At 42.3% G+C, this 19,274-nt stretch overlaps 1 protein-coding gene across 10 annotated transcripts in view; it reads left to right on the top strand.

Moving 5' to 3' along the window:
* Positions 1–19,274, top strand: part of MATN2 (matrilin 2) — a 127,422-nt gene that overhangs the window by 94,859 nt on the left and 13,289 nt on the right. For 9 of the 10 annotated variants that reach the window (XR_012157127.1, XM_073330492.1, XM_073330497.1 and 6 more), the window contains 9 exons: positions 3,390–3,512; positions 6,210–6,332; positions 6,459–6,581; positions 6,674–6,796; positions 6,952–7,074; positions 7,221–7,343; positions 7,461–7,583; positions 7,657–7,779; positions 17,843–18,256. Coding sequence is in view for 9 of the 10 variants with exons in the window: in XM_073330492.1 (XP_073186593.1) it covers positions 3,390–3,512; positions 6,210–6,332; positions 6,459–6,581; positions 6,674–6,796; positions 6,952–7,074; positions 7,221–7,343; positions 7,461–7,583; positions 7,657–7,779; positions 17,843–18,256 (1,398 nt within the window). In the remaining variant the exon portion in view is untranslated. The remainder of the gene's footprint in view (positions 1–3,389; positions 3,513–6,209; positions 6,333–6,458; positions 6,582–6,673; positions 6,797–6,951; positions 7,075–7,220; positions 7,344–7,460; positions 7,584–7,656; positions 7,780–17,842; positions 18,257–19,274) is intronic. The other variant, XM_073330494.1, reaches the window with a different exon arrangement.

Raw genomic sequence — 19,274 nt, 5'->3', positions numbered from 1 at the left:
AGTAACTTTAAAAAAAGCAGAGACAATAGCTTATTCTGCATCAAACTGTGCTTCCAGTTGAGCAGCTGAGACTGTAAATTTGAAGTAGCTCAGATTGAAAGTCGTTTTTTCTGCCGTTGCTGAGTGTGTATATTGTCATATAAGGAGTGCGCCGAATCTTCAATTTGTGCTTGAATTCTGCATTTTTAAAATGCACGGAATAATGAGAACAAATTCTGAGTACTCATGGAGAACTCCATGGGTATGCGGGGCTGGAGCACCCATGGAAAAAAACAGTGTGTACTCAGCACCCAGCAGCCACAGCTGTTTGGCGGTGCCCCCAATGAGCTAATCAGGGGCATCACCAAATAGCTGTCAGGCCACACCGACTAACAGCTGTTCAGTGGCTGCCTCCGAACAGCTGTTTGGCAGCTTGTTGGGGGACTTGGGGGAGGGCAGAGAGTGGCAGTGGGCACGTGGGGGCCTCGGGGAGGGGGTGGAGCAGGGGTGGGGAAGAGACAGGGTGAGGGCAGGGCCTATGTGGTAGGGGTGGAGTGGAGTGGGCTCTTGGGCTGGAGCAGGGGAGGAGTACCCCCAGAGCAAACTAGAAGTTGGCACCTGTGCATGGATAGTTACAGGAAGATGGAATTAGAAATAGAAGTCTGGCCAATGAAATTACAAGGCTGGGGTTTTCAAAAGAGTCTAAGGAAGTTAGGCACATAAATCAGTGAAATTTGGGCACCTAATTCCCTTCAGGTTCCTGTGAAAATCCCAGCTGAATTATTAATAAACAACTGTACAGACCATAGAAATATACTTACAAGAGTCCATGCTCCCCAAGTATCTTCACGCCCCATATATGTAAAAAAAATCCTCTCATTCCTGGTTGCAGATACATATTTATAGATTTTTAAGGCCAAAAAGGACCATTATGATCATCTAGTCAGGCATCCTACACAACATAGGCTATGCTATCCATCTTCCACAAAATACAGGTATGTACAAAGCCCTCCGAAGAACGTGCATCATCACTCTCCATTAAATATGTATCTTCCCACAAAGACCACATGCACTAAGAGATCTGCACTCAAATGTTCCTGTATTCTGAGAGACCAAATAAGTGCTTCCTGGGAAAATCTGTTTTCAGTGCTCTTGCTCCATGTGCCTTCCCCCACATACACACCTCTTCAGCTCCTGGGCTCCAGGATCACTCTGCTGGTAGGTCAGTGAGCAATAGCAGATTGCATTGCAGACAGCAACCTAGTGTCCATCTTCAGGCTGCAGTTCTAAAATCTCTTTAGTGGGGGAAGGCCTCTGTCTCATTTACCCTTCACTCAGGATCTCTGGCTGTCTGTTCTTCTCTCCTGCTGGCAGGGAGGAAGATGTTACTGGGCATTCTTATCCTGTCCTCTTTGCTGTTGAAGAGGAGGGTTTTGGTGAGTGATCTATTGTAGATATTATTCTAAAGCCAGCCAGCTCATTGGCCCTCTTCACAAATTTCGTGCTGCTGCTTTCATCATCTTCTACCCCTCTTGTGTGTGTGGATACAGGTACAAATCATGATGCTCTGGAAGCCCTGCGTGTGGATGAACACATTCTGTTAAGTGACTTTCTTCTTTATTCAGGAGCTTCAAGTCCTCAGTAGAGATGTCACTAATGCAGCCTTCATAGGAGCCTCAATACATCAGAAATTAAACTTGCCCTAGCAATGTTTCTATTCTTAATATAGCTAATGAGTGTTAAGATTCACTCCAATTTAATAGAATTAGTAGGATAAATGGCCCGCTTCAGTGGAAAAATCTGCAGAAGGGGCCAATGAGAAAGGAAAACTCGGTGAATTTTGCCTTGCTGACTCTTCCTGGAATTATCCCCACTGGTCAGAGGGGTTTGGCAGGCCTCACCAAAGATTTTGGTGGCCACTCTATCTGCCTTTCCCCCCTCCTCAGTTCCCCAAGCCTGTTGATTGCATGGACAGCTCCTGAATCTGCTGCTTTCCCTGCCATTGGGCAACAAAGTTTCAGCGAGTCAAACTACCATTAGCAAGGTCCCCCTGCAACCGCACAGCTGCAGTCACAGAGAGGATCCAGGGGAAGATAATGCAAATCAGAAAGTGGAAACACCTTTGCTCCTCCATCTCCTGCCCCCTGAAGTCCACAGAGATCCATCCACCCATCCAGAAGAGGGGTAACTAATGCTACCAGGACAGACTCCTGCCTTCTGTGCAGAAAGAGGAGAGGGATGGCACCACGGCTTCGAGCGGAACCAATGGATATAGTGAAGAAGCTGAGCTGCTGTTTTAAGAATTATATCAACTTTCCTATGGAAAATCCTGTTTCCTTGGTAGTAGAAAAAAATGTTTTTAAACTCTGGCGATTTAGTTTCCTCCAGGTATTACTTGGATTCCCATTAGAAGCATTAAAGCTATACAGTGACTCCTGGACTCCTCTGGGCACTGAATTTGATCCCTCTTGAGTATTTCTTCTACTTGCCGATTTACCCCTCTCTGCACATCTGTTTGGGAACAGACTTTGTTCTGCTCGTGAGCTCCAGCTGACCCTGTTAAAATCACATGGGCAATCTTTTTAGATTATCATAAAAGATTTTTGGGTCTTTCAGATAACTGTTAAATAAGCAGCTGAATAGATGTGTTTAATATATACCACTTCCGAATCAAGAGACTGCTGTCATAAATACTGGGAACACCCTAGTAATAAACTGGCTTCTGCTCTGACATCTAGCAACTATAGCAAATGGAACTCCATATGCAGCAGAGCTCACACACAGCTGGACGGAGTGCCGAGTATGGAACTCTGAGAGCACTAGGTCTCATGTTAAAGAAAAGAAAATCCGTAGGAAAGTTAAGAAGACAAATGTAACTGAATTAAAATGATTTGTGTTAATTATTGTTCAGCATCAAAGCTCACATGGTCTAATCCCAAATCCATTGATGTCAATGAGATCAGGTACACTGAGAGTTCTGGGATTCGCCCACCTCCATGTTTTCACATCAAGTATGTATGCTGAATCATCAGTGAAAGGTGAATGTTTAGAAGAAAACCACTGTTGTTTTGATACCTGGTGGTTGTTACTGTATGTTACTATATGACATAATTAGCAAAATATCTTTATAGTTTATTCAAAAAGTATTGAAGTATCTGGACTCTCTTTTCTGAGCTATTGCAAACAGAAAGATAGCTTTTTCTCACCTCTGCCCACAGAGACCACGCTAAATCATACCTAAAAACTCCTTTGATGTTTCTGAAAGGTATATTTATTTTTGAAAAAGAACTGAATTATTGTTCAAACAATACAGTATTTGCTTGTTCATATATCATGCAGCTGTGTTAGAGACGACCAGCTGCTAATTCATGAATTTTTAACTTCTTCTTACAACTCCATATCATTTTCAGGAGTGGACTATTGTGCACTGAGTGACCCTGGTTGTGAACATTTGTGTGTAAACAGTGAAAAATCTTATACTTGTCAGTGCTTTGAAGGATATGAGCTTCGTGATGATGGGAAAACTTGTAAACGTAAGTTTTTATCAGACCAAGTGACATGGTGCCATATCTTTTGTTGCCTGCATCTGTACAGTATAAAATCAGTATGTGTGATGTAAATGAGTAGCCCTGAAGCTGGACTCTGGGATGAAACTGGGGACCAAAGGTACATTAGTACAGATTTGTATTTTGCAACAGGCAACAGTAATTTTCTCCACAAACTAGGTTAAAAAGATTTAACATTTCTAAGGCCTTGCTCCTTGTACTGCAACCAAGGAGCTCACAATATGAATGGCGTTTCCATTTCTTTGCCCCACTTGTGTGACAAAGAACGTTAAAAAGGGATTGCATAATTTGGGCAAGACTGTAATGAAATGAAATGAAAGTCTGAAAAAATCATTGCCAAATTTTCTTCAGTATTACAGCCCTCTCTAGTGCTCAGTCGCTGTATCTTACTTCTTTAAAAGCCACCTAGATATAATGTGTATAGTAATGTAATTGTATTCCCAGTTGTTTGGGGACTAATCCATTAAAATGATTCACATCTGATGTTAAAAAGCGTGTTATTAGGAAAGCTTTTAAAAGACTCAGATACTACAGCAATGGTGGGCAACCTGTGGCCCGCAGCCCATCGGGTAATCCGCTGGCGGGCCGCCAGACCGTTTGTTTACATTTGCACAGCCACCCGTAGCTCCCAGGGGACGCGGTTCACTGTTCCCAGCCAATGGGAGCTGCAGGAAGTGGCGGCCAGGTGAACTGCAGCCATTGGGAGCTGCGGGTGGCCATGAAAATGTAAACAAACGGTCTGGTGGCCCACCGGCCCACCAGCCGTTTACCTTGACGGGCTGCATGCAGCCTGTGGGCCTCAGGTTGCCCACCACTGTACTACAGTGATAAATTGATAATATTATTTACTGTTTGTATTAAAACCACAATCAGCATTGGAGCCCCATTGTGCGAAACTATGCAAACATATAGAAAGACATGCTCCCTTCCCTAAAGTATATACAACCTGAGGCCCAGATCCTGCAAGAAGTTACATGCAAGCGGACTCCTGCATTGGCATTGAGCTCTGTGATGGGGTGTTCACCCCAAACGTGCCCTGAAAGGGTTAATATAGGCCAAGATGAGGAAGGGGGCTAATTAACCAGACAGGCTACAGCTGAATAATCCCCTGATTGGATGAGGGGGCCCAGTTGAGGAGGAAGAAGCTGGGTGTGGTTTATAAGGACAGGAAGCTGATAACAGAGGAGCCTGTGGGGAAGTAGTCTGCAGTCATTCCCTGGGAGAAGGGAGGTGTGTTTGGGATCACAACGGCAAGCAGCCTACAGTTACCCCCTGGGAGAAGGGATTTTTGGCTGGCAAACCCAGAGAGGAGGGAGAGCCAGAAAGGGTAAGAAGGGCTTAGGAAAAGCAGCAAGGAATAGGATAGTGCAGACTTTGGCTGCTGATGAGAGGACCCCTGAACTGGAAGCCAGAGTAAAGGGCAGGCCCCAGTTTCCACAAAGCCACTGGGGAAGTGGCACAGACCAGACAGCGGAGCGTGGACTGCTTGAGACAGTTTGCCCTGAAAGACTTTGATACCCACAAGGGGAAGAACACAGTGAGCTGGCCGGAGAGCCAAGTCACAAAGTGGAAGCTGTAGCTCCTGGAGAGAGAATAGCAACGGAGTGTGCAACAAGCTGCCAGAGGTGTGTGCAGCCGCTGGAATGTGCTAATCCCCAGAATGGCCAGCAGGAGGCACGCTATGTTGAGTGGATCCCGTGACAAGCTCTGTGCAGGACTTTAATTTAAAACAAGCTGAAACAAGGGAGTGTAACAAAGAGAGAGAGAAAGGGAAGGAAAATGAGCATAACAAATATATTTAGTACATGATTGTATAGCTTTTAATTTTTGTTTTGTTTTAAATATAAGGTATAGCTAAAATTAAATGAAATATCAGCAGTCCTCACTGGCCATCTGTCTACCCATTATCAGCTGACGATTTCCTGTGGGTATCACAGCACATAATACAACAGATCATTTACACCAACCTTAAACACCATGTAAACTGAATTTTTGTAATCCTATTTTATTACAAAAGACAAATATCTATTTAACCACAGAGGGAAAAAGCCTGAGTGTTCTGGTTCTGGTCAGCAGGTTTTTTTGCTTGAAGATCGTAAGATGATGATAAATATCTTGTTTTCACAGGAAAAGCTGGATTTGAAATGTAAATAACTTGACAGTTCAAAATCTGCTTATTCCTTAGAGGCCAGTGACCCAGGGCTGGATTTTTTAAAAGGTATTTAAGTGCTCACATAGACACCTAGTGGGATTTTCAAAAGCACTACACCTAGCTCCTCAATGGCATTTAGGCACCTAACTCCCCTTGGTTTCAGTCAGAGTTAGACACTTAGGTACTTTTGAAAATCCCACTAGGGGCCTACCTGCATCTTTAGATGCCTAAACAACTTTGAAAATCTAGCCCCTAGTTACTGTGCTCTCTGATTTTTTCCCCTTAATAAAGAGACCGTGGATTAAGAGGAGGAGAAAGATGTGCTTGCTTGTTAAAAAACAAAGATGAAAGAGTCAGAGGTTGTTGAAAATGCATTTCTGGATTCCACTGAGCCAACACTTGAAAGATTATGAGCTGCAGGGCTCTTTCATTGGAAAACTAAGAACTTTTAACCTTTGCATTTATAAAAATTTTAACGAGCAAACTTTCTTTTCTGTCCAAATTATTCTCAGGTAAAAATGTCTGCAAATCAGTCAACCATGGTTGTGAACATGTTTGTGTTAATAGTGACAATTCATACATCTGCAAGTGCCGTGAGGGATTTGCACTGAGGAAAGATGGGAAAACGTGCAGAAGTAAGTAACCTGATTTTTGCCGTACATTTGTGTGTGCAGCAGGCAAAGAAAGAAAGAGAACTTTGTTGCTCTTTTACTGAAAGAATGTCTCTAGTAAAATGTATTAAATATCTAAACTATCCTCAGATAAAGACCTCTGCAAATCAGTTGACCATGGTTGTGAACATGTTTGTATTAATACTGACAATTCCTACATCTGCAAGTGCCGTAAGGGATTCGTACTGCGGGGGGATGGGAAAACTTGCAGAAGTAAGTAGTCTGATCTTTAATGGAAGGTTATTCTTGTAATGTTTGTATTTGTAGAAGTGTTTTAACTAGCAGACTCTCTCAACTGTTCTCAGATAAGGATGTCTGCAAGTCATTTGACCATGGCTGTGAACATATTTGTGTTAATAATGACAATTCCTACATCTGTAAGTGCCAGGAGGGATTTGTACTGAGAGAGGATGGGAAAACATGCAGAAGTAAGTAGCTTGGTCTTTACTGTACATTTTTTCTTCATCGGATAAAAAGAGAAGGAACTTCATTGCTCTCTTTGTGGAAGATTGTCCTTGTAATTTTTGCATTTATAAATATGTTTTAACTAGCAAACTATATTAAATATTTTAACTATTCCCAGATAAGAACGTCTGCAAATCAGTCAACCATGGTTGTGAACATGTTTGTGTAAATAATGATGATTCATACACCTGTCAGTGCCATGAGGGATTTGTGCTAAGAGAGGATGGGAAAACATGCAGAAGTAAGTAGCTTGATCTTTGTAGTACATTTATGTCTTCGGAGGACCAAAAAAAAAGGAATTTCATTGCTTTCTTACTTGAGAAATATCCGTCTAATCTTTTATAAATGCAAAGTAGTTCTAACCAGCCAACTCTCAACTATTCTCAGATAAAGACCTCTGTAAGTCCATTGACCATGGCTGTGAACATGTTTGTGTTAATGATGACATTTCATACACCTGCCAGTGCCATGAGGGATTCATACTAAGAAACGATGGGAAAACATGCAGACGTAAGTAGCCTGATATTTACTACATGAGAGAATGAAAATCTTAAGTGCCCTTTCCTTGGAAGATTGTCCTTGTAATTTTTGCATTTATAAAATATTAAATATCTAATCTATTTCCAGTTAAGGATCCCTGCAAATCAGTTGATCCTGGCTGTGAACATATTTGTGTTAATACTGACAGTTCATACGTCTGCAAGTGCCATGAGGGATTTGTACTCAGAGAGGATGGGAAAACATGTAGAAGTAAGTAATCTGATATTTACTGGCAGATTGTCCTTGTAATCCCATTTATAAAAGCATTTTAACTCTCTCTCAGATAAAGACCTCTGCAAAGCGGTTGATCATGGCTGTGAACATATTTGCATTAATAATGACCATTCCTACGTCTGCAAATGCCATAAGGGATTTGTACTCCAAGAAGATGGGAAAATGTGCAGAAGTAAGTAACTTGATCCTTGCTGTATTTTTCATTCATTGAGCAACTGCTTGTTTGATTTTACAATGAACTGATCCAGCATCCCTTCTTCAAAAATCATATAAAATTTGAGGTTGAACCACTTAACCTGAAGATTTTGGAAGCAAAAGCTATTAAGAAAGTAAGAATGACTGTCCTTGTAAACCAGCGAGTATAGCAATCATTCTTTCCAATCAGGAAAAGGCCAAAAGTAAAAATCAAGTTGCCAAGGAACTTGCACTTTAATTAGGTTCATGTACCATAGGGTTGTATTTCCTGATTTAAAAGAACATCAGGCTTAATTTTCCTGTCTTCTAACATGAAAAGCCTTGACCATTGTCCCATTTATCAATGTTTTCCTAAATTAGATTGTTCGCTGTTTGGGACAGAAAGTCCGCCCCCCTCCTTCCCTTCCACCATTCTATGAACTACCATGTACATTTCTACTACTATATAAAGCCCTAGAAACCTCTGCAGTGTGCAGCCCATCAAAGCTGCACGATCCAGTCTGGCTCTGCAACAAAGGATGTTGTCAAGTTTCCTTCCCCACTCTGAACTCTAGGGTACAGATGTGGGGACCTGCATGAAAACCCGCTAAGCTTATTTTTACCAGCTTAGGTTAAAACTTCCCCAAGGTACAAACTATTTTACCTTTTGCCCTTGGACTTTATTGCTGCCACCACCAAGCGTCTAACAAATATATAACAGGGAAAGAGCCCACTTGGAAATGTCTTTCCCCCCCAAAATCCTCCCCAAACCCTACACCCCCTTTCCTGGGGAAGGTTTGATAAAAATCCTCACCAATTTGCATAGGTGAACACAGACCCAAACCCTTGGATCTTAAGAACAATGAAAAAGCAATCAGGTTCTTAAAAGAAGAATTTTAATTGAAGAAAAAAAGTAAAAGAATCACTTCTGTAAAATCAGGATGGTAAATACCTTACAGGGTAATCAGATTCAAAACATAGAGAATCCCTCTAGGCAAAATCTTAAGTTACAAAAAGACACAAAAACAGGAATATACGTTCCATTCAGCACAGCTTATTTTATCAGGCATTTAAACAAAACAGAATCTAATGCATATCTAGCTAGATTACTTACTAAGTTCTAAGTCTCCATTCCTTTTCTGTTCCCGGCAAAAGCATCACACAGACAGAGAGAGCCTTTGTTTCTCCCCCGCTTCAGCTTTGAAAGTATCTTGTCTCCGCATTGGTCATTTTGGTCAGGTGCCAGCGAGGTTATCCTAGCTTCTTAACCCTTTACAGGTGAAAGGGTTTTTCCTCTGGCCAGGTGGGATTTTAAAGGTGTTTACCCTTCCCTTTATATTTATGACAGATGTCCATTCTAATCTTAGGTTGGGAGACCTGCCCCCCAAAGGGTAATAGAATGCTCATGGACCTGCCCAAACCTTCTCATTGCCTAGGACCATGGGTCATGGATTAGTTCCTGCTTGGGCAGCAGAACTTAGGATCAGTGAAGTTCTGTTTGAGGGAATGGGGAACTCCCACTGCCAAGGGCAGCCCATTCCTCAGTTCTTTAATGCACCAGGGTGATTGCGCACTGCATCCTGAAGGTGATCATCAGCCTTAATAGTGGTAAGAAAGTTACAGACCCTTTCCTGTAAGGTGATTAGGGCCCCAAACTGGGGCCTGTGACAAAAAATAGACACTTTTTCGAAGTCTCTTATAAAGCATAGGCAAGTAGCCTTGCTGACCTCTGTCAATGGAAGAATGCTGCAAAATATACAAAAGACCTCTTGGCTCTTTCCTACAGATATGTTAAGCTGCAATAATCAATTACTGTCTAAAAATATATGGATGTTGGCTTTTAAGTTTTATTTACATGTAAAGAATAATTATTTTAAATTGCTTGAAGAAAAGGAACAGGATAATGACATCTGGAATGTAAACATAGCTATATCCCAGTATGTATTTGTATTTTGAAAAACTAAGCCAAGTTGCAGACAGGATTTATTACTAGTTGATATTAACATATTATGTTAAGTTTGTGATTGTTACTATGAAAAGCATAGCTAAACTGGGCACATGGTCAGCTAACCAGAGCTTAGTGTTTTAGTACACTGTATAAACCTTTTCTTTAGAATACCTAGAAAAGGAGAGAGAAAAATCTCCATCTAATCTGAATATTGTCTATTATGAATTGTAACTAGAAAGTACACACTGATCTTGACACCAGTAAAAGTTATAAATCAAAGTTAATTTGGGGCAGTCAGAGGAGACGTTGAAATTCCTAAAGAAATAAAGGTGCAAATCCTACAGTCCCTGCTCAGTTACATTTCCCTTAGAAGTTAGTGAGAATTTTGACTGAGTGAATACAAGAGGATTTGGCCTAATATTAACTAAACAAAGGTTCTTTTTTCTGTCCATGGTTATAGCAGTGATGAGGTTGGAGCTGGCAACATTTGATCTACCTTAAAGTTCCTTCAGTGTTTCTGCCCTAATCAAGCAATTAGGGAGAAAAACCTAAACTTTCAGATGAGAGAGGAAGATAAAAAAGAAAGCACAAATATATTTTGTTTTTAGTGAGTTTTGCAACACAGAGGAAAACTTCAGAATAAGGTCAAATGGTGGGTGGTCATTCATTTCTTGCAAAACTGACAAATACATATCTGAATGCAGGACAATTAGTACATTCATATCAAGACTTTCTTTGGCACTGCTCACAGTAATCTTTCTAAACACCTATCGAAACATCTATCTAAACACATTAATTAATTTAGCATCACAACACACCTGTGAAGTAAGGGTGTATTATTACCTCCATTTTACAAATAAGGAACTGAGACACAGAGAAATTAAGGGCTCAATCCTGTAAAGTGCTGAGCACTGCTTCTGATCCAACCAAAGCACTTAAGTACATGAACACTCCCATATGTGTAACTTTAAGCACACAAAGCCAAAAGAACTATTTGTGCTCCTCAGACTAGATGATCACAATGATCCTTTCTGGCCTTGGAATCTATGATTCTAAGTGTTTTGCTGGACTGGAGTCAGAGTTTTCAATACCTTGCAGGATGAAGCTTCTAAATGTCTTGCTTAAGTGTCTTGCTTGTGGCAGGGGGGCTTTCTACACCTATGCAACAGGTAAACCATCAGGTACAGGCCTTGCTGGGATACAGGAGCATCCCTATCTATGCTTTGCCTCTGGGCCCACTGGTTCACTGCCAGCAGGATTAGCCAACCTCACATTCCTCACTGCCTTTGGCTAAAATTATGGCTATCTCCTGTGTGTGTAGGCTACTGTGAAATGTGCCTTCTTCTCCTCCCCACCCTTAGTCCACCCCAGAACACCTATCATCATATTGTGGCCCTTCATCTTCAAAGTGAGGTATTATTATTTACTAAATTCTTCAGAACTGTAGCTGCCCTTGAACTGGACTAGGCATAAGGGATGTTTCTTAAAGGATGGGCAGTTATTTCATCCATTTGTACCAACTATTAGCATGGTACACGTTGTTAGAGCTTGACCTTAGGTCAAGTGATGAATATAATGGGAAAATATAATTTGTGAAGGGAGAAATTTTATTGTAAAAGATAGTAGGCAAAGACAGATCTGACCCACCTCAAGGAAGCAGCCTGCAACACCCTCCTTCAGAAATGTAAACTGTTTTTTCTGATTCCACTTCCATGTCTCTGTACTCTGCCTGCTTTAAGGTGGGAGAGAGACACTGTTAATTTAGGGGGGAAAATGCAGGCTGAGACCTCACCTGTGTAGTCAGTTCCCTTTTTTAACGTTTGAATCAAAACATAGCAAATAAGGACCCCTTCTCTTGAGCCCCAGGGGGAGATCCTGAGTAGTGATTTAGATCTGACTGGTTCCCTCTACTGTTGTATAGTAAACGTGTGGCTTTGTCTTCCTTTTAGAAAATAATCTTTCCAAATGCTTCTTGCTTGTATCATTTTTAATCCAATGTAGACTGTATGGTAAAACTAAAAGGTATCCTGATTGTTTGGCATTTTGAAGTTGTTTTCCGTGATTACATGAACAGACTGTTTATGCTGGTACCAAGTTTTGTTTTGTTTATAAGACAAACTAATTCCAGGAATTCTTTAAATGTGCTTCTTTCTCACAGTAAAGCATAACTGCTTTGTTGAAACGTGGAGAACCGATCCTACTTTGTGACAGAAACTGTGTATCATCCGCTGCTTTCTACTAACCTACGAATTGCGTATGTGTGTGTGTGTGTAAAATATACCCCCAAACACATACACTTGGCAATATTTTTGCTCATTTTAGCTGTCCCTGTACATTTTTATCTCTAGATGAGTTTTCTGTTTAATGGATCTAATGAATTTGGAATAAACTTGAAACAGGTTTTACGTTAAAATTTTGAAGCTTTTTTTAATCCTTTGCAGAAAGTACAATCCTCAGTTTATTGTTCCTTATCAGATGGCTTGGGCATTAACGCAAATCCAAGAGATTGAGAGTTAAAATCCTATTATTAAATAATTAGAACAATACCAAAAATATTCCTGCTGGGGTCTCTAAACTGAAGGATACAGGCACCTCCTGTCTCTTTCTTGTCTCCTTCCACTCAGCAGAAAAGCCATCAACCTTCCCACTTCTGTTCCCTCCCCTCTCTGAGTCTTTCCCACGAACCTAGACTTGGCTGGAGAGAGCTATTAGAAGGAAGAGGAAGACCCAGCAAGCATAGTCCAGTCCTGTTTCTGTTAATCCTCAATGCTCCTGTCACAGTACTGCATGCTAGACAGTACTGGAATAGAAACTAAATGCTATTTCCTAATAATAGTGTGATGGAGAAGAGTATTTTGTTTTCATGTTTTGTTCATTTGTTTTTTACTGTGCTGCATTCCCAGTGATGGTTATAAATTATGGCTTTACTAGAAGATCCCAGAAGCAGTGGCAATTGTGTTTGATGTCAAACACAAGGCAAAATTCTATTCTTCTATCCACAGTACAGAACCCTCCTCAGTGCATATTTTTCACTCAATATCTTTATGCTGGTGAAAATCATTGAGAGTTTTGCTGAGAAATCAAGCACAGAGAAGTGTGGATCTGAAGAGCAGAATATTGCCCTTAGATAGAACATTACTGGTGCGGCATGACTGGGTGATATCATTGTTTACAGTACCTAGTAATTGTATGAAGTTTTCACCCCCCCCAACCCTCACATTCAATCTGTACTTATTTTTAGACATCTATTTTGTCCCCCCCATGTCTAGTTGGCAGCCGGTATCAAGTTGGAGGATGGTGTGGATTGCACTCTCAGCAAATTTGCGGATGATACTAAACTAGGAGGAGTGGTAGATACGGTGGCAGGTAGGGATAGCATACAGAGGGACCTAGACAAATTGGAGGATTGGGCCAAAAGAAATCTGATGAGGTCCAACAAGGATAAGTGCAAGGTCCTGCACTTAGGACGGAAGAATCCAATGCACCGCTACAGACTAGGGACCGAATGGCTAGGCAGCAGTTCTGCGGAAAAGGACCTAGGGGTGACAGTGGACGAGAAGCTGGATATGAGTCAACAGTGTGCCCTTGTTGCCAAGAAGGCCAATGGTATTTTGGGATGTATAAGTAGGGGCATAGCCAGCAGATCGAGGGACGTGATCATTCCCCTCTCTTCGACATTGGTGAGGCCTCATCTGGAGTACTGTGTCCAGTTTTGGGCTCCACACTACAAGAAGGATGTGGAAAAATTGGAGAGAGTCCAGCGAAGGGCAACAAAAATGATTAGGGGTCTGGAACACATGACTTATGAGGAGAGGCTGAGGGAACTGGGATTGTTTAGTCTGCGGAAGAGAAGAATGAGGGGGGATTTGATAGCTGCTTTCAACTACCTGAGAGGTGGTTCCAAAGAGGATGGTTCTAGACTATTCTCAGTGGTAGAAGATGACAGGACAAGGAGTAATGGTCTCAAGTTGCAGTGGGGGAGGTTTAGGTTGGATATTAGGAAAAACTTTTTCACTAGGAGGGTGGTGAAACACTGGAATGCGTTACCTAGGGAGGTGGTAGAATCTCCTTCCTTAAAAGTTTTTAAGGTCAGGCTTGACAAAGACCTGGCTGGGATGATTTAATTGGGGATTGGTCCTGCTTTGAGCAGGGGGTTGGACTAGATGACCTCCTGAGGTCCGTTCCAACCCTGATATTCTATGATTCTATGTCATTATAAAGTTAGGACTAAAATGTTGATTGGCCATTGTCATTGCCATCTTATTGCTTTTAGTTTTGTAGCGATAATAAGGTGGTATTTTAAGTAATTAAAATGCAGGATGGTCTCAGCAATGTTTTTTAATGGCTTCAGCTTTTACCTCTACGACGAAATTGTCTTGGCTGAAATTCTGAGAGATAAGCAGTCCAGTGTATCTCTTATAAATGTATTAAACATTAAGCAAATATATGTTTAAATAAAATATGTCACTAGCTAATTTAACTTATAGTTTTCCTAACTTTCTTAATTTAATTTACAATAATACAGTGCAATAATTAAATCAAGGTTATAAATGAAGTATAATCAGTAAAGTCACTGGTTCAGTTTATTTGGCTCGCCGAGAATTACAATTAGTGATTGTATTAATTATAAGAAAACAACTCTCAGTGTTTTACAGGAAGGTTAAGGGGAGAAGCTGTTCCCTTTAAGTTAAGCCATTCAGCTAAAAGTCTAGTTCTTGCCTTGGTTTTAAGTAAATACAGCCCTTAGAATCATTTCATAGGCCATATTTACACTACAAAATTATGTCGACCTAACTTATATGGGCAAACAGCCACAGCAGTTATTAACTTGCTTGTGGGTATGCACACTCAGCTCTGTGTCAGTGGTGTGTGTCCTCACCAGGAGTGCTAGTATCAATTGTATTGTCACTGTGGGACAGCTCCTGAAAGCCAGTTACAGTCCATGTAAGCAACACAGGGTCTACACTGACACCGCGTCAACCTAATTACATGGCCCTAACTCTACACTGCTCGGGGAGGTGTTACTAAATCGGTGTAGAGAGGCTCTTACATCAGCAGGAGCCAAATTTAAGTGAAGAAACAGCTAGGTCAACATAAGGCAGCTTACATCGACCTAATCATCTAGTGTAGACCAGGCCTCCTTTGGCTGCTCTCTCCCATTAAACTTCACTCTTCACAGAAACTACATCACACTGTTGTTTATTTAATCTATTTTCCCACCCCACGTTAACACAATGGCTGCATCTTTCTGACAGTCTTGCACAGATACAAAATGTTTTCTAGAATCCCACACATAGCAGTTTCAGAATAACTTATTTAACCTACAGTTTTCTCACTAACAGATTTAGGGATTTAGTGTCTACTCCAGGGAGCAGTTTGTGACACATAGACACCCATGCACACTAATGGGTGTTGGAGTGATTTGAGCACCCTCAAATTGCTCTACAGAAAGGTTTTCACACTGCCTTGATGTCTTTAGCTCACATGATTAGTCTTAGTGTATGTCTACACTATGGCAGCTAGTGCTGTAGTGTAGAAACTTTCTACATTGATGGAAAGGGTTTTTCCATCAATGCAGTTAATCCATCTCTCTGAGGGTAGCAGCATCTACACTGGGGGGGTGGGTTAGGTCAACTTAACCATGGCACTCAGAGTGAGAAATTTTTTGCAGCCCTGAGCAACATAGCTAGATCCATCCAATTTTAAGTGTAGACTAGGCCTTAGTTTTGGAACTAAGGCTTTGTCTACACTAGCACTTTTGTTGGTAAAACCTTTGTTGGCCAGGGGTGAGAAAAAAAACACTCCTGACCAACATAAGTTTCACCGACAAACATGCCGGTGTGGACAGTGCTATGTTGGCGGGAGACATTCTCCTGCCGACGTAGCTACCGTCGCTTGTTGGGAGTGGTTTAATTATGCTGGCAGTAGAGCGGCTACACGGGAGACCTTAAAGCGGAGCAGCTGTAGCGGTATAGATACGACGCTGTAAGGTCTGTAGTGTAGACATAGCTCTAGGTGATATCTACCTGTATCTGTATAAATGATAAAATGAAACTTGAAGATTTTTGATGTGGGGGGATAGCCTGGTCTTTTCTCTCTCACATGTAGATTTCAGGCTTGGCTTAGTTGTGGGTCAGAATCTTTCACCTATTCGTCCTCAGATGGCAGTCCAGGAAAGTGAGCAGGATACAATTTTGGGTGTCTTATTGATGTGAGAGAGCCTCTACTTCCTTCCACATGGTTAGAGTGTTTTGTAGGGGATCAGTGTCCCCTTCCTCCACCTCAGAGGACACCCCAATATCTTCAAAGACCAATTAGCTGTTACAACCTGGTAGCCATAAGTTACTTGGTCTTGAAGTCTGTCAAGGTTCCTCCCCCACTCTGAACTCTAGGGTACAGATGTGGGGACCTGCATGAAAAACCTCCTAACCTTTACCAGCTTAGGTCAAAATGTCCCCAAGGTACAAAATATTCCACCCATTGTCCTTGGATTGGCCGCTACCACCACCAAACTAATACTGGTTACTGGGGAAGAGCTGTTTGGACGCGTCTTTCCCCCCAAAATACTTCCCAAAACCTTGCACCCCACTTCCTGGACAAGGTTTGGTAAAAAGCCTCACCAATTTGCCTAGGTGACTACAGACCCAGACCCTTGGATCTTAAGAACAATGAACAATCCTCCCAACACTTGCACCCCCCCTTTCCTGGGAAATGTTGGATAAAAAGCCTCACCAATTTGCATAGGTGACCACAGACCCAAACCCTTGGATCTGAGAACAATGAAAAAAGCATTCAGTTTTCTTACAAGAAGACTCTTAATAAAAATAGAAGTAAATAGAAATAAAGAAATCCGCCCTGTAAAATCAGGATGGTAGATACCTTACAGGGTAATTAGATTCAAAAACATAGAGAACCCCTCTAGGCAAAACCTTAAGTTACAAAAAAGATACACAGACAGAAATAGTTATTCTATTCAGCACAATTCTTTTCTCAGCCATTTAAAGAAATCATAATCTAACACATACCTAGCTAGATTACTTACTAAAAGTTCTAAGACTCCATTCCTGGTCTATCCCCAGCAGAAAACCAGCATATAGACAGACACACAGACCCTTTGTTTCTCTCCCTCCTCCCAGCTTTTGAAAGTATCTTGTCTCCTCATTGGTCATTTTGGTCAGGTGCCAGCGAGGTTACCTTTAGCTTCTTAACCCTTTACAGGTGAGAGGAGCTTTCCCCTGGCCAGGAGGGATTTCAAAGGGGTTTACCCTTCCCTTTATATTTATGACAAAGTCAAACTGAAGAGCCCAGGTTAGAGTGTACATGTCTTGCTACAGTTCGTTCGTAACTGCTAACAGATGTCTCTCGAAAATAGGACACAAGAAGAGCCATATGATAAGGAGCTGGTAGGCAGACTTCTGCTTAGGTCCACAACATAGTATTTAAATATAATTAATGACTTGTCAGCATATACACATCTACTCATTCCACATGTACTCAGGACAATGAAATGACACTGGGAAAGTAATGCTGAAAGGTGGGGGCAGAGTCTAGGGCAAGTGGATGACCTTACCCTAATAACTGTTTGCCTCCAAGCCAGAAAGCTGCTTCGGACATCTAGTAACGCTAACGTTCATTAGGCCTAAATCCAAATGTTACTCAGGTCTAAATCCAAATGTGGCCTATGTTCTGTACCATTTTCTTTTACACATTTTTTCACTGTAGAATTTCAAAAAATGATGAAAAGAGGATATGAGAATTCAAGCTGTTAACACGAGCATCTGATTGTGAGGGGAGGTTGTTTCAATCTATTCTGGTTCTTGTCATGCTCCTTTATTGGGCTCCCATGAAATCATATTTCCTTTATCTTAGGTACTTTTATGGCCTTCGTCACCATGTTGTCTGAACACCTTATAATCCATAATGTATTTATCCTCATAATGCTCCGTGAGGTAATGAAGTATCATCATCCCCATTTTATAGATGGGGAACTGAGGCACAGACAAATTGAGTGACTTGCTCAGGAGGGAACTGAACCCAAGTCCCAGGCTAGTTCCCTAAACACTGAGAAATCTTTCCTCTCATTAAAATCTTTGCTTTTATTTTATTTATACAGGATGCACTGAAGGCCCAATTGATCTGGTGTTCGTGATTGATGGATCAAAAAGTCTCGGAGAGGATAATTTTGAAGTTGTAAAGGAATTTGTCTCTGGAATCCTGGATTCTCTTGAGATTTCTCCCAAAGCTGCTCGAGTTGGTTTGCTGCAGTATTCCACTCAAGTCCGCACAGAGTTCACATTAAGACAATTCAGCACAGCCAAAGACATGAAAAAAGCAGTATCCCAAATGAACTACATGGGGAAAGGCTCCATGACTGGACTTGCCTTGAAACAAATGTTTGAGAGAAGCTTTACTGAAGCAGAAGGGGCAAGGCCATTTTCAGCAGAAGTGCCCAGGGTGTCTATAGTGGTTACAGATGGACGAGCCCAAGATGAAGTCTCTGAGTGGGCCAGCAAAGCAAAGCAGAATGGTAATCTGGTATTTCTTTGTCACTGTTATTTTAAGGATGTTTATATTTATTTATTTTTAAAAGTATTTCAGCATATATTAATGAAGAGACAAGATTGCTGTAATGTACTGGTCAGAGCATGTAGCACTGCCCTCTGCTGGAGGGAATTATATTTTCCAAAACGTTTGGTTTGCTGTCTAGGGCAGTGGTTTTCAAACTGCGGGTCGCGACCCAGCACTGGTCAGCACCACCTACCGGGCCATTAAAAGTCTTGTCAGCAGTGCTGCCCAGCTAAGGCAGGCTAGTCCCTACCTGTTCTGACACCGCACTGTGCCCCAGAAGCGGCCAGCAGCAGGTCCAGCTCCTAGACAGGGGAACCACAGGGCTCCGTGCTCTGCCCCTGCCCTGAGCACCGGCTCTGTATTCCCATTGGCCAGTAATCAATGGGCGGTGCCTGCAGGCAAGAACCTCATGGAGCCCCTTGTGTGCCTATGCCTAGGAGCTGGACCTGCTGCTGGCTGCTTCTGGGGTGCACCGCAGTCCGCAATGCCAGAACAGGCAGGAAGCCTGCCTCTGCACCCCCACTGTGGGTGACACCCCGGGCTGACCGGGAGACACCCGAGGTAAGCCCATGCCCCAACCCCGTGCCACAATCCTCTGCCCCAGGTCTGAGCCCCTCCAAACCTGGAGCCCCTTCCTGCACCCCAAATCCCTCATCCCCAGCACCACCCCAGAGCCTGCACCCCCAGCCCAGAGCCCTGATCCCCTCCCATATCCCTGCCCCAGCCCAGAGCCCACTCCAACACCCTCAACCCCTCAACCCCGGCCCCACCCCACAGCCCTCACCTCCGCATCTCAACCCTCTGCCCCAGCCCTGAGCCCCTCCCACACCCTAAACCCCTCATCCCCAGCTCTGTTGGGTCACAGGCATCAACAATTTTCTTCAACTGAGTCGCCAGAAAAAAAGTTTGAAAACACTGGTCTAGGGGCTTTGCCACAAAGCACCACATTGCAACTACTCCCAGGAAGTAATGAGTAA

Source organism: Lepidochelys kempii, chromosome 2 (genome assembly GCF_965140265.1).
Source record: "Lepidochelys kempii isolate rLepKem1 chromosome 2, rLepKem1.hap2, whole genome shotgun sequence".
Classification (NCBI taxonomy): Eukaryota; Metazoa; Chordata; order Testudines; family Cheloniidae; genus Lepidochelys; species Lepidochelys kempii.
Note: the sequence above shows the minus strand (reverse complement) of the source record. Positions and strands in the feature narration are given on the sequence as shown.